A 20,028-nucleotide genomic window follows, 5' to 3' on the forward strand; every position below is an offset into this window, starting at 1 on the left:
TTAGTAATTTTTCTCCAATGCAATTATATTATCAAGGATATTTGCCAGAGTGGCTAAGCTTTTAAATCACATTTGATTTAAGTACGGTTAAAAAACACGGGTGCTATTAAACTGCTAAAACCATAATAACAGAGGAACATCTAGATATTTCTAGATGCCAAGCCTTTTCCCCTAAAACATATTTTACTTCAACCTGCATCATCAGTTTACACAAAACAAACTAAAAACAAAAATCTCAGAATAACCTTCTATACAAAATATTTCAGAATATTTTAAAATCTCAATTGAAAAGGAAGAAAAGGCAAATAGGGTGAAGGCATTTTAAGATTTAAAACTGGGTTTTTATTGCTTAGCGGATAGAAATTTTAGGAATAAATATAATATTCTGGATTGTGTAATAATCATGACAATAATGCCCAAATCCAATTTACTACCTTTTAGTACACGGTACTCTGAACACATTGGACTAGTTTACATTTGTGATCTTTATGTGGTTTAAGTACATTTAAACACATACGACTAAAACAGATGTAGGCCTTGATTCCTGAACAGGAGTGCTTTCTTGAACTGGAACCTAAAGGAATATTTTATTTTAAAAAAAGCTGTATTTGGAAGTTTTAAAATGAATTCAATTTTTTTTTATTTTAAACCAAAAATAGTATCAATTTCCATATGAAAATTATGCTTCTGTGCTGCAGGTTCACTCTTGTGTCCATGTGCACCCCCATTGACCACAATGGTACTCTATTGAGATTCAGCCATGTGGATCTGATTGCAAGGTCAGAATCAAAATAAAAGGATTATATTCAAGCAAAAAAGATTATGCTTGTTTTTCAGGTCACACACATTTGGAAATATCACCTATTAAGATTTAAGTTCTGATTCTATAAACTAAAGTTTTAAAGTGAAACAAACATCTTACCACTAGTTGAACTCGTCCACCATTGAGTATGTCTGGGTCTAAGTCAGGCAAGAAGCGATTGCTGTGTAGTGATAAAAAGCAGAGCAAATACTTTAACACCACATTAAGTATACTGATTTTGATAAGATACCTTTCTGGAAGTACTATTGCTCGATACAAAAAGCAACATATTTAGCTAAATATGATCAATTATTATTTTTATTCTATATCAATGCATATTATTTTTTAAGCATCTGAGTAGCTCAAATATGGTAATCAGTTATTTTAAGATAGCCTAAGATATAGTTCTCAAAATGCAAATCGGTCCATGACTGGAAGCATCAAATATAGCAGTTTATTGAATTAGTATAAATTATAGCCATAGAATCTGGCCCAAAACCCACTGAAGAAAACGAAAAGACTCCCTTTGATTTCAATGGGCTTTCACAATCACCAGATCTTATCAAATCAATTATTATATTTACTTTCTGTAGCAATTAAGTTGTTCTCCGTTAGATAAATCTATCAGTTGTTTTATACCTTGTGTTCCCATTGAAGTCAACGGGAGTTTTGCCACTAACTTCAATAGGAGCAGGATTGGACAAAATATCTAAATGATCTTAACAAATGTCAACACAAATATTATATGCAGTATTGTAATCCTGTTGATCCCAGGATGTGACACTCTGAGTACATTTCCCAGACCTGAGGAAGTGCTTTGTGTAAGTTCTAAAACTTGCCTCTCTCACCAACAGAAGTTGGTCCAATAAAAGATATTACCTCACCCACCTTGTCTCTCTAGTACAAATAATTAATGTACTACACACATTTGCAAAGGTAACTTAACATTTATAACTTTTCCTCTGGTAAGCTGAAATATTATTTTACTTTAAAAAATCATCCTGTTTTCCTCTGCAAAATGTTTTCACTATCATCAAAAGCACTGAAAAAAATCACCTTAAACACCTGGGGTGCATGAACCCCACTATAAAGGTATGTGATTGACTATATTACAGATGAGAGTTTAAAAAAAATTGTTGCTACTTACTCATCTGATATACACAACTTAACCATGTTGAAAAAGCTTATTTTTTCCAAGTGTACAAAAAATAGTACAGTAGTTTTTCTTCAGAAATTAATTTTATTTTCATTTTAAAAAAAATATTTTAAATAAGCATACTAACATGTATTACATACTGACAACTAAACTGATTTTTTTTAAAAAGTACTGAGCATCGGCAGCTACCACTGACTTCAATGGATTTATCGTATATTGACTTTGTAAACAAGAAATGTTAAATGCACTGTGTTTATGTTATAATCTTAGTTTAAGGAGCAAAATTATTTTTAATAAATCTGTATTTGTATTTCATCTATTTAGTAACCAAAACAGAGTTAGTACAGAATAGGGTTTTACAATCCCTTATTCAAATGTACTATGAAAGCATCAAAGTAGTATTTTCTTAACTTGTTCTTTCAATGTTTCAAAGATAAAATAAAAATACATATCCATTTATAAAGTTGTATTTAGTTTCTTAACCTATCCTAACAACATATGTACAGTGTATTTAATTAGCTATCACTGTAAAATAATTTCAATGCCTTATATAACAAGAGAATTATGCCCCATGTGAAGAACAACATATTTTTTCCCTATAGTCTTCATAGAATACAATTCCTCATGTTTCTGGTGTAAAGTTACTTGTATATTTTATCATTAGATATTGTATGCTGGGTAGCATACCAATTCACTATCAGTTGCAGAAGAGGGATCCACAGAATTATTAAATCAGTTTTAATGGGAGTCTGTTTGGGACCTGGCAATGTGTACTGGCCTTTAGCTATAAAGTTATGTTTGTTTTAGGATAATTAACCTAGGTTTCACTTTACAAGAGATATTTAACATACAAAAATCTAATTTAAAAAGCAATGACCTCACCATTTAACATTTCTCGAGCTGGTTGCTTCATAATCTCCGACCTGTGTGTGAAGCCATTCATATGTAAGTTTGTTGCTCCTTTGTAATTTCTCAGTTGCAGTAGTAACCAAATGGACAAATTCTTCTTCCCTCCCTGAGGATGAGAAAGAGATCCTCATCTTCCATTGTTATTTGAAAATAACAGAGAGTGAAAGAGTAACCAACAGACTCTGCAAACATCAGAAGATGCTTTTGAGGAAGTCAACAAACTGGCAAATATCCATTTTATCTGCAAGAGTCCAAAGCCCTCTGGATTACTTTTATATTTTAAATATTATTCTTTTTTATTCTTTAGTGACCTTTTGAAGAAAAGTGCCTACAAGTGGAAGATTGCAGAGAATCCTTCTGCAGTAGTTGGGAAGTAAGATTATATCTAGGAATTTACAGCCCTCCTTACTGCAGCATCTATGAACCTCACAAACATCAATGCATTTATCTTTATTTTGCCCCCATAAGGTCAGAAGCATCATTATCCTCCTTTCCCAAATGGAACCAAAGCACACATGACTTGACCAAAGTCACAAAAGCAGTTGGCAGAGCCTCAGCTGACACTGCTCCCCACTGTCCAGCTTCAGTTGCCTTCAAACAGTCATTTCATGTTAAGATTATCAATCTTAACTACGTATTAGCAAAAGGGTTTATTTTTTTTCTGGGGGAAATTTAGATAAAGAGTTGGAACCACCACCAGAACTTTACTTCTGAGCATTGGGGGGGGGGGGGGGAGGGAAGGAAGCAGAGGGAGGGAGGAAGAGAGAGAGGAAGTAGAATATACAATACGCTATAATAAAAATTACATACTGTACTTTTTAAGTGGTAAGTTATGTTTTCCAAATTATTGTTAATAATTTGCTACGGGTATGGTTTGGATTTCTGACTGTGTTATGTCTGGGGAACATTGCCAATTATTTTATTCATATCAATGCAAAACACTCTGACATCCAGTTACTTAAAAAAGGAAGTGATCAAGATAAATGTAAGTACATTAAACTGACAAATGTATGAACTGATTTTTAAATCACATCTGCTATTTAACACAATGGCCACTTTCCATATTACATTTAATACTGTTTTTGTTTTCTTATATGGGCATACACCGTGCGGTCATTGCTTAGTAATGTATCAGAAAATTCTATTCTATTGTCTCTCCCTTAAAGATATTCACACATTTAAATCTTAGTGTTAATATCTTGAATATTTTCCTTGAATCTTTACTTATATAGAAAAATAATATATTAAAAATTAATAAATGTTAATCACTCTTGTTCCATACATGAATCTTCAAAATCACCCACACTAAATATTATGTATTTGGGGATCTGTTATTTGCCTGACAGCATTTTTATATTAAGACTCTTTAGCTTTTTGACAGTTTGTGGCCTGATTTTCAAAAGTACTGAACACCTATAAATACCACTGAAATCATAAGGGGCTACAGGTATTCATCTTTGAAAATCAGGCCTATCTATTTGCTAATCACAGACAACTCTTGGAATATCAGGTTAAAGGGAACTTTTGACTATTCAAAGAGAAGTAACAGTAATAAGACCACCACCGAACTCTTATCTAATACTTTTCATCAGTAGATCTCAAAGCACTTTACAAAAGGAGTCAGTGTCATTGCCCCCCATTTTATAGATGGGGAAAATAAGGCACAGGGGGCAAAGTGACTGGCCGAAGGTCACCCAGTATGACCAGGAGCAGATCCAGGAACAGACTGCAGGGCTCCTGAGTCACCAGTCCAGTGCTCTAACCATGAGGCAATACAGGAAAACCAAATTAATTTCAGAAATACTTGAAACAATACACATTAAGTGATAATTTCTAAGATTTCAATCTATTAGACTTTACCTATATGATGCATGCATTTTAATAATTTCAGATTAGAAAACTCTTACAGCTGGCATTTATACAGTAGTGATTTTTAGGTGCTGTCAATTAACAGTCAGCATATACAACACACACTTTTATGCATTACACACTGACAGGGCGTGACTCTTGAATCAATATAAACTTCTGTCGGCTCGATAAGATCCTCACAATTCTCCATGTCCAACCTTTTTCATGAAACTTGGACTCTAGAGGATGACTTAATTCAAGTAGTCAGCTTACTGAGAATGCAAAATGATGGATCAATTCACATGGTTCTCTAGAGGATTATGTCTGATTTAAGAAGAATCTTTCAAACGTAAAAAAAAGATTTGAAGGTGATTTCAGGTCTCTAGTTTTATGCCAATTATTTTTCCGGTCTTAGTAAGATGGAATTTAATGCCTGAGGACTAACTATTAACACCTACCTAAAGGTGCTAGGAACCTAGCTCAATGTGGGTAGTTTAATAGCCAAGTAAAAATAATTGAGAATAATATTTTAGAATATTATTTGTCTTTAATCTGGAGTTTTGAACCTTTGCTTTCCCCAGCTCTGCAGTAGAACTTTAGATATTTCCCTAAAGGGGGACAGGCAACTAGAAGGTATGCAGTGTGCTGAGTGGGGACTTTTAGGCTACATCTACACTTGGAACTAGGGGTGTGATTCCCAGCATGCTAAAAGTAGTAGTATAGCTGCAATAGGACCGGCAATGGTGAGCAGCATCACAGGCCAGCTGCTCTGAGTATGTACTCATGGGGTCCAGGAGTTTCCCAGTGAACCCAGTTAACTTCCAAAGATGAATGAAAGATCTATAAAATGGAAATAAAATATCTGGCTATGAAAATGAACTCTAAACCAACAAGCATCCAAAAGCTTACAAATGTACTAAGGAAAAGGTTAACACGGAGTACTGTGTAGACAGATTTTTTTGATTTATCTACAACAGCAAGAGTCCTGGAGAAAATAATTGAGGCATACATAGCCAGAAGCTAGTAAAATGATGACTACAACCTTCAATTCTTCCCTCTCCACATAGGATCATTCATACTTCAAAGAGAAGATCAATAAGATCTACCACAATCTCCTGATCCAGTTCTCTTCTAATCCCTCCACCTGCGCTAGTGGTCCCATCCTTTTCAAATCCTGACCTCCCTTGACACCACCTTCATTCCCTAGCTCTCTTGTTTCACATTACAGGCATGCTTTGGTCTCCCTGATCCTCAAAAAGCAATGATGCAAATAGGGCCAGGATCCAGTATCTCAGTGAGTCAGTCCTACCTTTTTTTTTTTTTTTTTTTTTTAAATGAAGCCATTCTCTTCCTCCCCTCTTCCAATTTTCTTGGCAGCCACCACAAATCCCTTCCCCTATACCGTATCTCTGGGTGATTTCTTTCACTCACATGGCTTCAACTACCTGACAAATGGCAAATCTACCTCTCCACTTGTGACCTGCCTCCCTCCATTCAATACTGTATCTCAGCTGCTCTCTCCGACATTACTATAATTTATTTTAGCTAAAAAAACAACTGTTTTCTCAGAATAGTAAAATTAACACCATTTTACAATCTGTTATTTAAATTGTATTAAAAATACCCAAAAGACATTTTTCGTGGGAGAAGTTTGTGAGATTTTTTTTTTATGGTCTAGAAACAGAGTTGAGAAAACATGACCTGGCCACTGTTTTGGGTAGTCAACGATTGAGATTTTAGCGATGAATACTATGACTCAAATTAGTGTCTAAAATTGGGAACCATTGTTACTCCTTGATAATGAAACAGGAATGAGAAAAAAATCTAAGATTAACAAGTAGAGTACTGTAGAATTTTTCTCTTTTCAAGAATAGATGCATTTTAACTGCTTCATAGATAACTAAAACAACAATCTCCATTCTGGCATTTATATTCAGCATTGCTCTGGTAAATATTGGCACGTCATGTTGTAACACTGACATTTTAAAGGAGATCTATTGTGCCAGGTATGTGGGGCAAAATGGTAGGTGTCCTTTTTGCTTCTGCACCCGGCATGTTAGCCAGACTCAAATGGTTAGTCAATAGAAGAAAAATAAGACAGAACTAAACTGTATATATATGCTGAAATACTAAGATACTAACTGCTCTGCAACTTTCCAGATCTATAGGAATAATTCACCTCCCCTACAAAATGTCAGTGCTACTATTTCCAAAGCAAGGTTTAGAAAGAAAGCAGTCTTTCATTTCTTGTACTCTGGATGAATATCAAATCTTTGTAACATCTGTGCCAGCATTCAGATCTACCATTTAGATTCTTGAAACCTATGAGGCTGCATTAAGGAAAACAGCAGACAGGTATCATGGTAATACCATTTGTGGCGCCAAAGTAAAGCATAACTGTTTCCATTATAACCCATAATTTAAACTGATCATAAACATTTGCACCAGATTACAGATACAAGATACTCATTTTAGGAGTGAAACAATGTAAACAATACATTTGACAATTATATCATCAGAGTGGCAAAGATTTCCCCCTCCTGCATCTATATACCGACAATCACAATGTTATCTGAGAACCTTTGAATGTATTTATCCATATAATATACCAAAGTATTATTTCCCACATTTTACAGAGAGGGAAATGAGGCAAAGAGAGGCTGACTTGCCCAAGGTCTCATAAACAGTTTGTAGCAAAGCAGAGTATTGAACCTGGGTCTCCCAAGTCAATAACCTAAGCACTGGACCATCCTTCTTCTCTTTTTCAATAACCTTAGTCCACTGTGTGAACTGAAATATGTGGACAAATAGAAAAATCAACATCATCCAAGTTAGAAATGTGCCAATTGCCGTTTGTTAAATCACTTTAGAACACCATTCACTTAAGTGGTGTAGCTAGGCTTGGAAGGATTAGAGTTTTATTGGTAAATGTCAATTACCCCGTGCACAGAAATTAAAAAAAAAATATTTGCAGCAATAATAATGGAAATTTTAGATAGGCAAAGTAAAAAAAAAAAAAGTTACATGAGAACTTAGTAGAGTTTGATTTAAGGATATTTACTTTGTATATTCTGATATGTGATGTTGACAATTTATGTTTTAACAACAACGAAGCTTTAACTTTTTTAATCTCACCATCTACTATCATTAAATAATTATTGTCTGCTCCCCCATACTTTCCTGCAACTCTGAAAATTTAAATTGATAAAAAATGCTTAAAATAAACATTAATATTATCAATCAAAATTATAAAAGAATAAAAATCAAATTCTGCAAAGCCTAGCTAGAACATGAATAACTAAATCACTATCAGTAACTATGTTTCAAAATATGTTGCTTCAACAAATCCATTTTGGAGCCCAGCTGTCATGTTATATGTACTTCAAAAATTTGGCTGCATGTTGCTACACAAACAGATTGGTGTGAAGTCTGAAGTCATAAAGAAGACAGAGAGGTTTTCCCTTCCTCAGTTTCAATCCGAAATACAGAAAAATATCAAAGAAATGGGATGGGAGGGATCGGAGGAAGGGCAAATATGGATGTGTGGGAGGCCATACTGCACGTTTGGAATAGCTGTAAGCGCTGTGGCATACCAGCCCCTTCTAGATATCTTACTCTCTATGCTCGGAGCCACATACTGAAGGTGGTCCAAGCACTAAGTTCTACATAACCCAGACCCTGGTGGATTATCAACTATTTGTATTACCATAGAATCTAGGAGTCCTAAATCATAGTCCAGCACCCTTTTATGCTAGGTACTGCACAAACAGAACAAAAGCAGTGCCTACCCCCAAAGAGTTTACAATCTAAGGATAAGACAAGAGACAATAGATGGATACCAGACTGACAGGGGAACACAATGAACAAGGAAACAATCAACAGTCACACACCTCAAGTAACACATAATTGCTTTACCAGGGTCACCAGAAACAACATGATGCACAACGGCACCATAGGCACAATGATTTTGTTACAATGTAAAGATCAAACCACCAACAGTCCTCAACTCAGCCCCTAAGGGCAGTCCAACTCAGCAGTATAAACATCACGTTCTAGCCCTTCCATCCTATCCTCTTGGCCTATAGGCTGCTGCCTGTATCTAGGCTGACAAAACGTCCTGATGTTATCGGGACTGTCCCACTATTAAGGGCTTTGTCTTATTTAGGCAACTATGTCCCCCCCAAAAAAAGTGCCCTGATTATTCACACTCACTATCTGATCTCCCTACTGCTGGCTTTTTGCCTGCAACAGGGTGAGTCCAGCTGTCAGCCTTTCAGCCCCAGCTTCCAGGTATTTCGTCCACACCCAACTACCATGATGCTGCCTCTGGCCTGCTGCTCACTGGGCCTCTGGCTCTCCACCCTACCCTGTCTCCTGATCTCAGGTTATACTTCTTCTCCCTATACTCTGAGGATTATGGAGCCCTCTACTGACTAAATATTGAATTGGGGATTGAACCAGAAATGAGCCACAAAGTTCATTACAGTAACTTAGTTTTCTCCCCTATGAAATTACTTCTACATTTCTTGAACTCTTGAGAATCCACTATATTAGGTGACTGACAAGTGCTTAGTGGAAGGATGAGGTAACTTTCCCCAAACATTCATCTGATTTAGCCTCAACATCAAGAATAATTCTGGGTAAAAAAATGCATCAAATTCCTCAAAGTCTCTCCGTGAATTTTAGAGAGGGACATTGGGAGTCTGTAGAAGCTGCCCTAACTCTACCAGAACTGGCTTTAAGGCCATCTGGTAGTTGAATTCGACTGTAAGTAATAGATCTGCATGGAGAGGATGATCAATTTGCACAGTCTCAACACCTAAGGGAATCGTCAAATGCAATAAGCCATCTGGAGGACTTTCAAAATATTAGGTCATACTCAGCTAACAACAGAATACCTGCTTTACATTCATCTTATGGAGCAAATTTGCCCTAAGAGTATCACAGAGTCTGTGGAAAAAAAGTGGTAGACAGATGGACTGTTTCAGAGGCTGAAACACATTATCTTATCTTTATAAAGAACTATCAGAGAGGGATGAGATGTCAAAACTTGGAGCTCACCCATACACATAACAGTGATAATAATGACCAGGTATAGAAAGTGTAAAGAACGTTCACAAAGTGATTCAAAAGGGTCTATGAATTTGCTGAAGCCTATATTCAGCTAGGCATCTAGCAGATACTACAAGTCAGCAGCTTCTTTCAGGGAAGATCAGCAGAAGCCAATGTTCAGTGAAAGTAAGTAATCTAAAATGCAAGGTAGCAAAAGAAGAACAGAGGTACCAGAGCTTAGTTTGAAATACAAATGGAAAAATGCTTCCACTTTGAAGCACAGGCTTATGACTAGTGGAATTGTCATTGAATGGAAGGAAGTAGTTTCAGGAAACTCATTCTACTGTCCCTAGCTCTTGAGTGTGAGGCTGGAGTACCAAAGTGAGGTTGGGCAGGAATTTCTCTTCTTGGTTTAGGATTATTCTTTGGCCTAGATACAGATACACTCAGTATATGCCTGTATTTTTTTCCTGCGGTTTGGATCTGACTCTGAAAGTTCCAGGGTGGCAGGTGCAAGCACAAGAGTTGTTGGAATTTGCCTAGTGTGAGAAGTCTCCTTTCTAATAGAGTCTCAGAAGCCATTTTGTCAAAGCAGAAGAATTTGTTCCCATCCTCCACCTCTCTGAGAGTAAGTGGGGAAAGCAGGCTGGCGAATGTTGTCCAGCTTAGTAATCATTGTAAAAGTTTATGTTTTTGGTCGGGCACAATGGGGAAAGGGGAGGAAATACTTGGATATAAAAAAAAAAAAACCCAAACAAACTTTAAAAAAAAAAAAAAAGTTGCGATTATTAAGTGCCAATACTATATTTAACCTGCATCAACCCAAGTACTTAAAAGTAAGGACGTGATTAGTTAGGGATGGTATCAAATGACTACAGCAGAACTATACTGATTTACACCAGATGAGTATTTATTCAATTTTTTTTTTATGAATAAATGCATATTTTTCACCACATCTTATATTGTTACTTTTAAAAAATAATTTACAGTATTTATGTATGTTTATCTTGATTTCAATATCTAAATATTTTGTTTTAAAGGATATTCTAATTAAGATATTATAATTTAACATTTATTAATTTGATAAAAGGATTTTTGGTATGTACTTATAATCGCAGTTTCTTTAGAATAAGTGAATTTTATTAAGAAAAATGTTTACTTTATCAATGTATGGTAAAATTATGAATGTACATAATTGTATATTATGCTGATCAATACGTACATATTTGTGTTTCATTTTAGAAGGGTTTTATTTTGCATTATATTTCAGTTACTGATGAAATAGCATTTATTTTTGGGTCAGAGTCATGATTGCTGTGTCGTGATGAAATATGTATTCTTTGTACTAGAGAAGAGTATTGTGATAACTCTGCATGGCTTCATCAGTGTAAGAAATGTAGCAATTAAAAAACATATGGCAATAAGTCATATCACACTGCATCACTATGTATTCTCTCATACAAATTCTACACACATACAGCGTATGAAAAAGGATGTGAGGATTATTGTTTAATATTTATATTACAGTACTCAGAGGAACCCGTGAAGATCAGACCTCCCATTGTGCTATGCACTGTACAAACAAGGCCTGATCCAATGCTCAGCTGAAGTCAGTGGAAAGGATCATACTGATTTCGACAGGCGCTAAATCAGATTCACACACAGGAAGACAAAAACCTCACATCTAAGAAAACTAGTGACATGGCAGGTGGAGATGGGTATAATCGAATATATACCATTTAAAATATATTTTTAATTTGTACATAATTATAAACAGATATAGATGCCAACTATCCCCATCTTCCTTTCCAGTCATAATTCATTTACTGACTTATACACATCATCGCAGAAGTGGTTCTTGCTGAGGGATCTGAAGGACAAGATCTTATGGATCAGTTCAAAGAGGACATTCCATGCATAAGGGGAATCACGGAGAAAGGCAGTGAATCGTTTAAACATTTATTTTTCTAGCCCTCATGTAACATTTTGTATTGCTACCCCAAGGAGTTAAAAGGGCTTTACAAATGTTCCTTAATAAAACCTCAACTGTTTGGAAAAGAGAGTCCTGACTTGTTTACACGTGGGAATTGCAACAATTCAACTACAGTTGTTTCTAAACATTTTCTTACATCTGGCATAATCCCTTTGTGTAGGCACTTTTAAAATGATTTAAGAGCCTCAACCTGAGGAGGCTGCACCAAATTTAACTTCAGGTGATGCTTTTGTCCTGTCTCTTTAATCTCTCTTATTTTTAGCTTTGTTTATACCTCTCTAACAATTTTTCAAGACCTCCATAGCTGTGATATGTGCATAAGTATGAAGTGTTTCATTACTGTCTATTCCTGAATGTTCGCTTGCAATTATACATGTTCAGTCCCTGTCTCTGGCACTGAGCAGGCAAGACACACAGTCCCTATCCCAGCACAGGAAATGTCTGATAATATGATGACCTTTGACATTTTTAAAGACAACTATACTAGTAAAATGCTGTCATCTCAGGTGAGAAGTCCTTAAAATGATGACAAAGTTCTCTCCATCACAGCAAACCAATTAAGAAGATTCTACTTTATCTGTAATAATCACTGTCATAGAACTGATGGCATTTAATGGATAAATCTGGAAATATCACATGCCTGCTTTTGGGTGTGTCTGGGAAAACCCAGAATCCATGATTTCTCCCAGGCAGAGCTGAAGAAAGTCACAAAGAAAAGAGAAAGCACAAAGAAAGACATACAAAATAAAAACTTAGATAGATTCTCTTAGATTCTTGCAACACAAAATAGTATGAACAAAAATGACAATGGCTTTATAACAGCCCAAGAAATTAAAAAGTCCCTCATTAATTAGAAATATTTACAATATATGGTTGTTGCATTTAGATAAATACACTCTAATAAGTGAAAGTAAGTGCATGCTTAACATTCTTGTGCATTACAGCAGAATTTCTTCTACTCCTCCGATCTGAAAGAAAAATAAATTGATTAGAAACAGCATGTTATAAATATTCTCAAAGAGACTGATATATCATTGCAGTGAGATGATAAAAATGTTAATAAAAACATACAAACTTGTCATCAGTGGGTGCATCATAGTCCCCAAAATATTCGTTCAAATCTCAGAAGCAAGCAGAGACATGTCTGGATGGCACCATAGTCCCCCAAATGAGCACAGTCTTAGAAGAGCCTCTCCCTCAAGATTCTAGCTACCATGATTAATAATACAGGGGGGAAAAGTTTATTGTAGTAAAAAAGTAATTAACAGTAAGGTATGTAAACTCCAACAAACTTAAAACTCATAATGCTACTTACTTTCTCCCAGATTCTAACCAGGTCCTACAGTTTTCATCTAGGCAGACCTAAACTCACCTCACTTTGAAGTGATCTGGGAGCTTACCCCTACTGCCTCCTTGTACACAGTAAATTGTTCAATGACGATAAGGATTTCACCCCCTAGCAGTGCTGCCAGGATGCATGTGAGGAATAAGAGTATATCATACTGGCAAACAGACTTGGAAACAAGAACCACTTTGAACAGGGAAGTAAGACAAAATTCTTGTTGCATAACTTGTACTACATATTATAAGACACTCATAGTCACTGATTAGTGATACAGTAACTATTTGACTCTTATACAGATATAAAAAAATCCATTACAGCCATCATATGAGATGACTGACATCTAATGAACGAGGAATTTGTTTGTGAAATGTAGGTTAGGTAAGTTTTACAAATATTAGTATTTGCAAAATGTATATTTAAAAATAATGTTTCAAAGAGATGTGTGGTGTACAAAAATCACATAGTACCATAACAGACTATGTGATGTTTTAACATATGTAGCCCAGACTACAAGCAGATTCCGACAAAAACCTAAGCAAGCAGATCAGGCTAAGAATCAGGAGTCACGCTTATTATAAAGAATTCTCAAGGGTATCTTGCAATCAGAGGTCACAATCGAGGCAACAGAAGCAATGTCACGATATCAGAGAAAGGGCCAATTCAGACCTGCTCCCTGACAGTCAGTGAGGTCAGGGCTTGCAACAAATAATTGTATCAAAAGGGAATATTCTCTGAACACTTTTAGAACTGTCATCTGAACAAACAAGGCCAGGTCATCTCGAGGTTAAATCAGAACTCTCTGCCTAATACCTTATAGCTCACTGTTTTATGTTTAATTCTTTATTAATTTCGTTCTTTAAAGAGGAACCTCTATCAGCTGCTAATGAAAATTATCTTAATAGATTTTACTTTGATATATATATTAAACTTATTAGAAATAATAATAAAATGTATATTTGCAATTAAATCCTTAACTATAACAATAAAAAATATTCCTTTTCTCTTCATGTGCTTCAACCGGCTTCATATTAGAGCACACTAATGATGTAACTATTTTAAGAGAAATGACCTTCCATAGTTTAGTAAGCCTGGTGCTCAGTCTGCACTTGAAAACCACTTAAATAACTTAAGCTTAAGCCTATCCCACTTCTTGTATCATGAATGTGAAAGTGGAGGTTAATTGCTACTCTTGTCTTGGCTATTTTTATTACTTTATATCTAACATGCCACGGGGCCCAAGCACAAGCCTTATTGCTGGCTTTTTAGTTGCAATAATGTAATTTATGAAATTATAATGAAATGTCAGAAATTTTAACCTGACAGTATGCGTGTAAAGCAGAATTATTTTGCATGTTCATCTAAGTAACATTTTATTGTAGGACATGGTCTCCGCAGTGCTTTTTAAATGTTTACAAGCATAAAAGTTTTGAGTCACAGCTAAGGAAGCTAAGTTTATCAATTGGAAAATACAGTTTATTCTCATTGTTCTTTACCCTGCATTAACTGAACAGTATGAGATTATTTTCCAAGTCTATTTAAAACCTGAAACTCAATATCTTGTTTTGAAACTCAATATTCTGTTTTTATTTTCTTTTTGAATAAACACATAAGCAAGATAAAGGGATTAAGGCACACACACCAAAATGCACTGTGGTATAACTCCGGACTAAAAACACCTTCCTTATAAACAGTAACGATGTACAAATTTGACATGACTGTTGAAAAGTTTGTATATTATACGTTAAAATTTGAATTTTAAAGTCATGCAGTTGAAACATGTACCTTGTATAATAAGTCCTAAAATATAAAATTGACTAGATATTATATTATTCTGCAATTCCTTTATTCAAATATTTGCATAATTTGTAACCATACCTACAATTCCTTGTAAAAGCTTCTAAATTTAGCATGCTTACTTTCTATTTGTGTAGATTATATGAATCTTGTAAAAGGTACAGGGCTTTATTCATTTCATTTAATAGCACTATATTTTCAATATCTAAGTTTCAATTTTGGAGTCTTTTGTCAATGTTTTGTTTAAAAGAATGTTTCACATCATCAAAAGGGGTTATAATATACTGCTGATCCACAACTTTATTAGTAATAAAAAAAGAAAAAAATACTAAAATGTGTGTTTAATATTAAAAAAGTTGTCACAAGGAAACAGCTTTTTTGGAATGCTGTAGATCTCTGACCTCATTAAGACAAATAATCCTTCATAAGACTGTAGAGCCTATCCACAGGCTAGAAAACCAAAAATTTCTTCATAAAAGATGTCAGTCAATTACATTTTCAGTTCAACAAAATGCCCTTGTAAAGGTCTTCCTTGTCCTAATCCAACCACCTAAAGGTATTTTACCAGTTAAGTTAGATGATTAGAGGCATTTCTATCATAACGTATACATCTATAGAATGCTTTATTTTCTCTGTTGTGGATTTAAAATGTATCATGTTGTGAATCATAACAAGAGTTACAAAGGAATTGTTTCTAAGAATGTATTTGTTCACCTAGATTCATAACTCTGCACACTCCTGACTCATTTTTGTGAAGTGAACTATCACATAGTGTGGCACTCGGGGATCTTCTTTGAATATGCAGTGTATTCCTAAATGCTTTGTGTGGCTTGTCAAAAAAGGCTATTTGCATACGTAAATGAGTTAAACATTTGGAATATTTAGCAATCCAAAACTAAGTAAGATAACCTCTCTTTGATTAATGACTTTCTGGAAAGTAAAACTAGAACCTCTGCATTGGGATGCTGTTTTAAATAGCATGGACCTACGTCTTCCAAGCAATTGGCAACTAATTCAAAGATTGTTTTTAACTAGACTTAAGTTCAAGTATTGTAAAACTTTATTGAAAAAGGAATTTAACCAAACTTACTCTCCCCCTCAACCCCTTCAACCAAATCCATTTGGATTTAACTTGTTGCTAAAATTATCTGTCTTTTGCACTCGAAGACCTGGGTCACAACCTTACTTAGGGACAGGAAATAGTTATCAGGTCATTGGATGGTCAGATGAAAAAGGATTTGAAATGCTTTAGTACTCAGAGGTCTATTCATCCAAAATGATTGCCTTATGCAGTGTAAAAAGCTGTGGATTTTGACTCTGCACTCAATTCATTAATCTATAAATTGGTTGAGAGGCAGAAAATAATTGTTTTATGTTACTCAGCTCCTGGTCACAGAAGCTAAATAAAATAAAAAAAATAGGAAACTTCAGATGTTGTAAATTATGGTTCTGCTATCTTATTCAAGAATGATAAAAAACTGCACTCAGAAATTATGGGCCTAATCTTGTTCCACCCATTGAAGTCCACAGTAGTTAGCCATTAATTTAAACTAGAGCAAGACTATTTTTTTAAAATATTAAGTTTTTTTCCCCTCCCAAAGCCAGGTAAATTGCCATAACAGCCAGCTGTGAATACCCAGGTGTCAAAACTCACATATTGTTTTATAATAGCTGGGGGCCTTAAAAAGGTTGTGGCAGTTTGTCATCAAAATTTGTTGGCATAGAAGATTGGGGAACATATGAAAGTCAGCTAACCTCACAAGTTGCTTACTGTGGTCCATCTAATATCATTACAAATGACCACAGTCTCGAAATGGGAGTAGGTAGGGAAGGAGGAGAGGGAACGGTGCACAAGCGGGTGAAACATTCAGCCAAGTTAGGAATCCAGTGGAATTTGGAAGACCTAAACCACAATTAAGCAGCAGGGTATCAAGCTGCAACATCTCCATGGCTGGTACTTACAGTGCTGGAATTTCAGGTAAATACTAACTGTAGTGTTTAAAATAGACTTCTGAACACAAAATGCAGAATTCACTTTCTAAATATTCAAAGGCCAACTCATCGCGCATTGCTCACCTCACAAAAATGTTTTGGGTTTTTTTTAAAGCCTGTGCAGCAATTTCAAGAGTGGTTTATTCCAAGATCATTGAAAATGCCAACGTTATCATTGATGGAAAGAAGAATGGCAAATTAGGCACAGATTTCATTTTTAAGTTTTATTTCATAATAAGAAACTAGGCCATTAAAACTATGTAACTGAAGCTCGAGTACGTGCACTGTAAGGCCCCTGCAGTCTTTTGCAACTTTTCAGCATGCCGCTGTTGTGAACTGGATTTGCACTCTGCCAGCAAAGCAGCTCTGACCCATGGAGAGCACTCCTTCAGATCAACACTGCCTCAGGCTTTACTGCTTTCTCCAAGAAGTCTTACATTTCAGGCATCAAGTTGAATTTCTTCTGGAGATGATTAACCCAAACCCATGACAGATTTTTTCCAAGATATCCAACTCCTTATGTTTATTTTATCCTGGCTCTTTTTGGATGTACTGGACACAAGTAACCTACTCATTTTACATGTTAAAGGGCTGGTGGAGAGCCATTAATTCCTTAAAATGAGAAAATATTTCAATGCGCAGAGCTCTGTTGTGTGAGCTCACACTAGATAATGAGAAACAAAGCTGCAGAGCTATGATTTTAAGAGACAGACTCCCTTCCACACTACAGGTTTTTTTTAATGCATTTCATCACATCTCAAGATAGATCTTACACTTTTTGGAAATGCATTATTCTGTCACTTTCACCAGAGCAATGCTATAAGAATCAGATACTGCTCCCATAGTCTGCCATACAAGCATAGTGCAGGGAGATTATAGTTTTACTATAAACAAGGCAAAGCATTTGTTAAAAAATAGAGCATCAATTTTGCAGCATGGTTACTGATGCTTTTTAGACCAGATCTAAATAAAAGATGATAATTTTAGAAATTGAATGTATGCAAACAATTTGTGCTTTCTGGGAAGCCTCTTATATGCTTTAACTGAAAATGGTTACGTTATTAAAGCCTGAAAACAACTAATACCCAGGAGTATTAGCTACCTTTCATAATATTCTTATCTAACTTTTGATGACATAAACATCCTGCTATAATGAAAGCTTATCTGTTTCATAGCACTAGTAAAGGTTACTGAAAATATCTCAGTCTCAATGACACTTCTATCAGCTTTCATCTGAAGATATAGCCAGACAACAACTAGTAATTTGAATCAATATGTAAATGCTATTTACTTACTACATATACTCATATTTTCCAATTTCTTTCAATATTACAATGTAAGAAATTAGTAGTTAAGCATGCTTATGGAAAAACATTTTTAAAGTGCATACGTAAATTAACCAAAAAAGGGACTCCTGAATTACCAGATGTATTTGGCTCAGCTTAATAAAGCAATTTAAAGACAAAGTGGCAGTACTAAGTCTCAGTTTTCATGGGTTTAAGTTAGACCTAGTAATAATGAATATACCAATATTTTGCACTTACGTAACATCTTCTGTCTGAGGATGTAGTTATGAGAAAGCTGAGGTGCAGACATATTTTAAGTGACAAGCCCAGGTTATACAATAAAGGATGTGTCACAGCCAAGATGTGTGAAATCCTGGACCCACTGAAGTCAACAGGAATTTAGCCATTCATTTCAAAAGGGGCAGGATTTCATACTTGTTCTCCTCAGTTCCAGTCCTGTGCTGTTACCACACAATCATCTTTCCTCTAATTTTTGGTAAATGTTATCTGAAAACAACTTTTATATTCATTTGCAAATTATAGAGACATTAATGCATATTTCTTTAATTAAACACTGACTGATAAACTAAAACTAACAGGTTCTGCTTTTATTATGCTTTCTATAATTTAGTGATCAATGATCATAAAATGACAGAGGACACAGTATTTTAATTAGAAACTAAGGCTTATAAGAAATTTCCAAACTGCAGGTTATATCTAACAATATAACAATATGACTAATAGAGATTAAACTACTGACACCGAACACTGTGCACACTCAGGAGTGAAGCCCCCTAATGAGTTATTTTCACTGAATCTGATGTCTATATAGAGTATATGTGCTCTGGGAGGTTCAGATGTGCCCTGATGGATCTACTTCTATGCTAGTAGGTCACCAACTGCGAGTAGACATTGATAAAGGCATCAGAGGATAGTGCCTGCACTTCTGAGTAGAAGCAAGAGAAGTGGATTCAGACACTTAACATCTTCAACATGCTTACTGACTTCCCAACAGATCCATTGCGTTTCTCCATCTTGCACTGCTGCTCAGAATGACAGCTTCTCTCCACATCTAAGAGAAATGATGAACGAGGCTCACCAATCATATGGGTAGATGCATTCCCTATCAGGTGGCCAGGATGATCTGAAGTGCTTCAAAAGCTTATATATTCCAAATGGGTCAGATCCTTACATTACCTACAGCAGCTTTGTGCTGCTGTAGCAGAGCAATGTAGCCATAAGGCCAGTTGAACTGGCTGCCTAGGAATTTCCATAAGTGGAATCATGGCACAGACCTGGCACAGAAGGATTATGCCACACCCTGGCCCATGACTTAAAGTTGTTTTCCAAGAAGAAGGAGATAACAGAATACACCAGGAATTCCTAGCTGTCAGATCAACCCTTTGGGTCCAAAGGTCCCCAGACTACTCTACTTGAGACCAGGAACTGGACTGGTCCTTAGGCAGCCCCAGGATGAAGGAATAGACATAAAAGTGGTTTAAGGTAGAGATAATCTAAAAATCATGAGAATAATTTGATTTTTTTAATTTGAGTTTATCAACAATGAAAAAAAGTTCACAGAACTTTTCCTTACATTTTTCATTTGTCAATTAAAATAAAAATTTGACAAAAATGTAACCACCTCTGGCTTAAAGCTACTTTAGCCCTCCCCATTCTAGTGCTGATCTAAGCAGAACTCTTCTGAACCAGAGGATCCAGTCCAATATATTTGATTCATATGAGTGGCTAACAGATCACTGGAACTCATAGGATATGTCTCTCAGATTACTTTAATGGGTTTTGGATCAGGCCCAAACTTCCCAAGAAAAGAAGAAAAACCCAGACAAGGTG

General features: G+C 35.4%; 1 protein-coding gene across 10 annotated transcripts in view; it reads right to left on the reverse strand.

Moving 5' to 3' along the window:
• LRRIQ1 (leucine rich repeats and IQ motif containing 1) overlaps nucleotides 1-20,028 on the reverse strand; it is a 136,556-nt gene that overhangs the window by 24,836 nt on the left and 91,692 nt on the right. For 7 of the 10 annotated variants that reach the window (XM_067559858.1, XM_067559856.1, XM_067559860.1 and 4 more), the window contains 3 exons: nucleotides 12,687-12,728; nucleotides 2,841-2,973; nucleotides 923-983 (listed from right to left, as the gene is read on the reverse strand). In XM_067559858.1, coding sequence (XP_067415959.1) covers nucleotides 923-983; nucleotides 2,841-2,973; nucleotides 12,687-12,728 — 236 coding nt within the window. Of the gene's footprint in view, nucleotides 1-490; nucleotides 575-922; nucleotides 984-2,840; nucleotides 2,974-12,686; nucleotides 12,729-19,133; nucleotides 19,250-20,028 lie in introns of those variants that run through there. The other 3 variants (XM_067559863.1, XM_067559857.1, XM_067559864.1) reach the window with 3 other exon arrangements.

The sequence above is a fragment of the Emydura macquarii genome, unplaced genomic scaffold (assembly GCF_026122565.2).
Source record: "Emydura macquarii macquarii isolate MOO-44397 ecotype Brisbane River unplaced genomic scaffold, CSIRO-AGI_Emac_v2 contig_2205, whole genome shotgun sequence".
In the NCBI taxonomy this organism is placed as follows: Eukaryota; Metazoa; Chordata; order Testudines; family Chelidae; genus Emydura; species Emydura macquarii.